This window comes from Schistocerca americana, chromosome 7 (assembly GCF_021461395.2).
Source record: "Schistocerca americana isolate TAMUIC-IGC-003095 chromosome 7, iqSchAmer2.1, whole genome shotgun sequence".
NCBI classification, from domain to species: Eukaryota; Metazoa; Arthropoda; class Insecta; order Orthoptera; family Acrididae; genus Schistocerca; species Schistocerca americana.
Window position 1 is genome coordinate 202,988,852 of NC_060125.1, and position 5,623 is coordinate 202,994,474.

The 5,623-nt window shown below is 37.7% G+C and overlaps 1 protein-coding gene across 1 annotated transcript; it reads right to left on the reverse strand.

Annotated features, from left to right (window-relative positions):
- Positions 1-3,279: 3,279 nt before the first annotated feature.
- Positions 3,280-4,614, reverse strand: LOC124622838 (GRIP and coiled-coil domain-containing protein 2-like). Its single transcript, XM_047148630.1, has one exon. It carries the CDS (start codon positions 4,612-4,614, stop codon positions 3,280-3,282), a length of 1,335 nt encoding a protein of 444 aa, XP_047004586.1.
- Positions 4,615-5,623: the final 1,009 nt, after the last annotated feature.

A 5,623-nucleotide genomic window follows, 5' to 3' on the forward strand; every position in this document is an offset into this window, starting at 1 on the left:
AATGAGTGAAATAGCGGACTCGAATAATTTGACCGATAATACTTGCGACACTTAGTGTAATAATAATAATCCTCCACCTACAGACAATCAGTGCGTGCTGTACACATTCATTTACGTCCACACTTAATCTAAAGGCAAATGATGACGCGCTCCATTCCATTACAATGAACGCTGCTCAGTTTGACACACCTAATTTGTAAAATTCACGTAGCGAACAGATTATTATTTCTAACGAAGGTGAACAAAGTACTCAAAGTACGTCAGATTTATTTGATTCCGGTGTAGTTACCAACAGTGCACATTCAATTGGTAAACCTTTTCAAGAATTACAGAATGACAAAATGGTTACACAAAACGTGACAATTACGGATACGTCATCAAATAGCACAGAGAATAGAGTGGGTAATACTGGCTGGGATCAAGTTATGGCAGTATTGCTGCAAAGTAAAGAATCGTACAAACAACTTAATGAAAAACTAGACAACAATTACAAACAACTTACTGAATCGTGCAAACAATTTAATGAAAGTTTCAAACAGTCGAATGAAAAACACGACAACCTTAACGAACAGAACAAACAACTTAGTGAACAGATTACAACCGTTACCGTGCAACGCCATGATACTAAAGAACAATTATGTGAGGAAATTTAAGCTTGTGCTAGTAACAGTACTGAAGAAATTAGATCTGTTGCACAAGAATTAAGTAATACACGTGTAGCCGCAACGAAATTAATTAGAGATGAAAGTAGTGCAGTCACTGAACAATGTTCTGAAAAGGCAACACAGTTACGTGACGAGTTTAAATTAATGTCAGCAGAACTTTCACACACGCTGGATGCGGAAGCCGATAAGAAATTTGAACAACAGAACAGCCAAATTGACGAACGTTTTAAAGTGACAGAAATGAAAAATGTTTCAGTCACTAACACGTCGCAACATACGCCACATTCCGAACATTTGTCACACACACACAGCCAGTGTAACTTACGTAATTCAGAGAGCGTACGTGTCTTAGATTCAGAAGAGTCACAGACAAACAGATTGTTCCACAAACCTGAACCTGCTCAGTCATGTAGAGACGATAATTTTGATAATGAGCACTTTCTATTGATGAGAAAATTTAAGGTATTTAAAAATGACAGAACACAGATTCACGCTTTGGACTGTATACGAAAATTTGCTTTTGTGTTTTCTCCAGCTTGGCCTGTAACGCAGAAACTAGAATTGGACTGGATACAACAATTTGCTTTTGAATTTTCACCGGTATTGCCTGTAACACAGAAACTAACATTTATTTGCAGCGCGTAATGGACCTCAGGGGATTCATTACGCTTCGATCAATATGCGCCGTATCGTGCACAGGGACCCGAGCCGTAGTAGTGTTATTTCATCTTTAGTTTTCTGCACTGCTACATTCTCTTCTACTATCCTTTATATGTATTAAAACAGCTCTTCGGCTATCGATCTATCTAGGATTAGAAATGAGTAAAGAAAACCCGATATGACAAGTTTTACCGAAAGTGACAGTTTTTGCTAGACACTAGCGAAATGACAAGAAATACCAGCATAACTTATTCATTACGGACTCCATAAATTTAAGTGCTACATTGTACCGCTAAGCATGTCTTACATAATTTTTTGCAACACTACAACTAATGTGGTCACCCAATGAATAATTTTAAACTACTGATCATTTCATTTTGCCAAACATTACTGCCATATGTGAATTGTTATCAAGAAAGCTTAGATGAGAGGTACAATATTTCCTGTTATATTCACATTAATTCAAATCCACTATATGGATATTTATCATTTATTACTCAGTGCCAGAATCCTGCTTCTAAAGCTTGACCTACGTATAACCATAATTGACTCCGATAGGTAATTGGATACATGAATTACTAATTATTCATTAGTTACACTTTGTTTTATCAGCATACTTCAGATAAACATGTATACCTACAAATAACTTGCAAACAGATGTTGTTCATGTGCTAAATGACATACTTCAATATTTCAAACATCTCATACTCCATATTCTTCATTACACATAACTTAACATCAACTTGGATTGTAAATAAACATATATCTTCAACCTACATCAATTCTCCATATAATTCAATACTTCAAATATCTCATACTCAATACACATCATTACGATATCAACTGCATATATATTTTCAACCAATATCAACTCTCCATATTCGCTGCAATAACCACATAAAAATACTACTTCAGGTTCCTTAGCCTCTCCATTCATCATATTTCACATCATTTATTCGAACAACTATCTCCTTGTGTATTTGATGCTTAAAATGTTCATCTACTTAGAAGCTGATACACTACTTCAATTTTCTTACCACAGTTGACCTTTTCATGTCTCATAAAACAACTCTATAAGATTACACAAAATCTTGTTTGACCAATTAGCTTCCCACGACATTTTGTATACATTAGCTTTCTTATCTGGTTCTCATTTTATTACTTCTGGCACTACTTATTTTGTAATGTACACACACTAAACTGAGCTTTCAACTTATTGATTCTTTGACACCTCATACACTACTTCAACAGTAACTACTTATCCTTATTTTAAGTCAACTATAAATTTACTACATGGTTCCTGACTGAATTACTTGGATGACCACTACCAATCCTAACTACTACTCGCTAACTTTCTTAACCTAAGGATAGAGAAAGATTGTAGAGGAGTGAAACTTGAAATAAGAAATAAAGTCTCGCCCAGCTGGGAGTGTACCAGTCGCCACTTGGTATACCAGCAAGAGAGTTGGTGGCTCCCTGCACCTTAACTACTTCTCCATATATGAGTGAACTATAAATTTGCTACAAGATTCCTAACTATCATTTGTACAACCACTACCTATTCTAACCACTACACACTAACTTTCTTAACCTAAGGATAGAGAAAGATGGTAGAGGAGTGAAACTTGAAATTAGAAGTAAAGTCTCACCCCGCTGGGAGTATACCAGTCGCCACTTGGTATACCAGCAAAAGAGTTGCTAGCTCCCTACACCTTCACTACTTCTCCATATATGAGTGAACTATAAATTTGCTACAAGATTCCTATCATTTGTACAACCACTACCTATTCTAACTACTACACACTAACTTTCTTAACCTAAGGATAGAGAAAGATGGTAGAGGAGTGACACTTGAAATTAGAAATAAAGTCTCACCCAGTTGGGAGTGTACCAGTCGCCACTTGGTATACCAGCAAAAGAGTTGCTAGCTCCCTACACCTTAACTTTCTTCAATTCATACCTCTTCCACATCTGGGTTATCCCTGTTCTCGTGTGAGTAGTACCTTTTTATGTTTTCCACATGTTCCTTACCATGCACTGTCTTTGTCCGTGCATACTCCAACTCCACAGTGTTAGGATGACCAATTTTTATAATCCTGTATGGTCCCTTATAAACGTGGTTGCATTTATTTATTTCAGAGTTTATTTTCTTTGATTTTGCAAGAACCTTAGTCCCTTCCTTCTTCTTGATTCCCCAAGTGAAGGCCTCGCCTTCCATTCTATCTATTGCAAATTGAATCTTGTCTGAGTCTTTAAGATGTGCTGGGAAAACTCCTTTTAACCACTTCATAAATATCATTGGGTGCAATCCTCCATTCGGTCTAAATTTCTGCCCGGTATTACCTTGGATGTACCGATTATCACTGCTCATCAGGGTAATGACTTTACCTTCCCCCACAGTTAAAGTGGCATTGCTAATTCGTTTATCAATTTCTTCTGTTTTGCTCTCCAATTGCTGAACTCCCTGTTGTAATTGCTTAACCTCCATTGCAACCCTCTTGTTATCCTCTTCTCGTTGCATGGCTATAGCATTTCCCAGATTGATAGTCAATTGGTTTTGCCTATCTCCTATCCCCTTAACCCCATCATTACATTGTTTATGCATCTGCGTTATCTCGGCGATTCCATGATCGCAATTTGTTTCCACTTCAGTGATCCTTTCTCCCAATTCGGCTTTAGTTTCTTCAATATCGTCTTCTACCTTTTTTGTTAGCTTCCCTTCTATCTTCTCCATGTCTCCCTGGACTCGGTCTATATTCTCCTGTAGCTTACTCTCTCTCTCATCGACGTTCATCTTCAGTCGTTCTGGTAACTCCTGCATTTCCTTCTTCAGATTACATTTCATCTTCGTGTACGATGTTTTGATCTCTTGTACTATAGTTTTTTGTAAATCTTCCTTTAGGGATTTGTAGAATATTTCCCTTCTTTCTCTTGTTTCTCGAAAATATTCCTTTAATGATTCTCTAGTCTCTTGAACATATTCCTTTACTGATTTGTGGACTATTTCTCTCCTTTCTTGAAAATATTTCTTTAGTGATTTGTGGAACTTTTCTTCCCTCTCTCTAGTTTCTTTTAGCAAGGCTGCCAACATTGATCGTATATCTGCATCCTCTGAAACTGGCTTATTTCTCATTGTTTGTCCCGGTGTCTCGGGATAACTGGTTGAATGTGCTAATGGGCTATCTAATAACACTCCATAATCACTGATTTCCGAATCATCTCTGTCTTCCTGTCCTATCCCTTTCCTTTCAACTACTGCCTCACAAACCTGCTTATCTTCAGTAGACATGTTTGTTTATTTTTAACACACAGGAAGTAATACAGAATAACCTCTAGTAACCCAAAACACTCCTAATTACCATAAAACTAATCAAACAGCACCTGAAGTATTTTTCAATTAATCCCTAAATTGATACAATATGCAGGAGCATCGAACATAACAACTCTCAAAACCTAATCACTTCAAATATCAATTTTACACAGCTTATGTAAAATGTTTTAAAGAAGATAAATCACACTATTCATAAAATCTATACATATAAAATCCCCCGAAAACAATAAGCATATCTGTATAATTATTATTTAGACAGTGCAGTATGCATAAATAAGTATGCTCAATTTCAGAGTATTTTTCGCAAACTTATCGGAAATTACTGCAATTGCGCACTTTTACTCACACTCAATTCAGTTTACAAACGTTTATTTACCACGAAAACTCCACATTGCAATTTAATGTTATGTCAACCAGTCGTCTCCACTCACCAACCGACGTTACCACGAGTCGCGATGTTTTGACGTTTGAAGTGGTCGTGGCGCTGTACTGCTGCCAGAACCGCGTGAAGTCGCGCTGTGGTGGGGTGTCGTAGTTCTCAGCCGGTCGCTCCATGGCGCTGCAGGCGGGCGTAGTTTGTAATTCGGCTGCTAGATGTCGGGACGGCGCTCGGTGTAGTGCATCTGTCCTTGAACTACTCTTTGCACAGTTAGTTGGGATGACGTGTGAAATCACCTCACAGATTGAAGCTCTTTCGCGCAACAGCTACACGTGTCTGTGCGACGTCACTCAACAATTGCGTCGCTACATGCATTTGAAACGTCCCCTTTGAACAATTCTACAAGACTGTGCTTAAACTGACACACAATATTTTGTTAGCGCAACGCAATCTGACTTTCAAAATTCCCTACAAAAGAATGGCCCTGACTAACATTAAACTATACCTTTCACAAATCACTTACCTCACAAAAATCTTCGCTGCCCAAGCTACTGCAATACAGCGAGCGCCACTACTGCCAGCTAAATA

Coding starts and splice junctions, on each gene's coding strand:
- LOC124622838 (XM_047148630.1), bottom strand. CDS start 4,614: ATGTCTACTGAAGATAAGCAGGTTTGTGAGGCAGTAGTTGAAAGGAAA.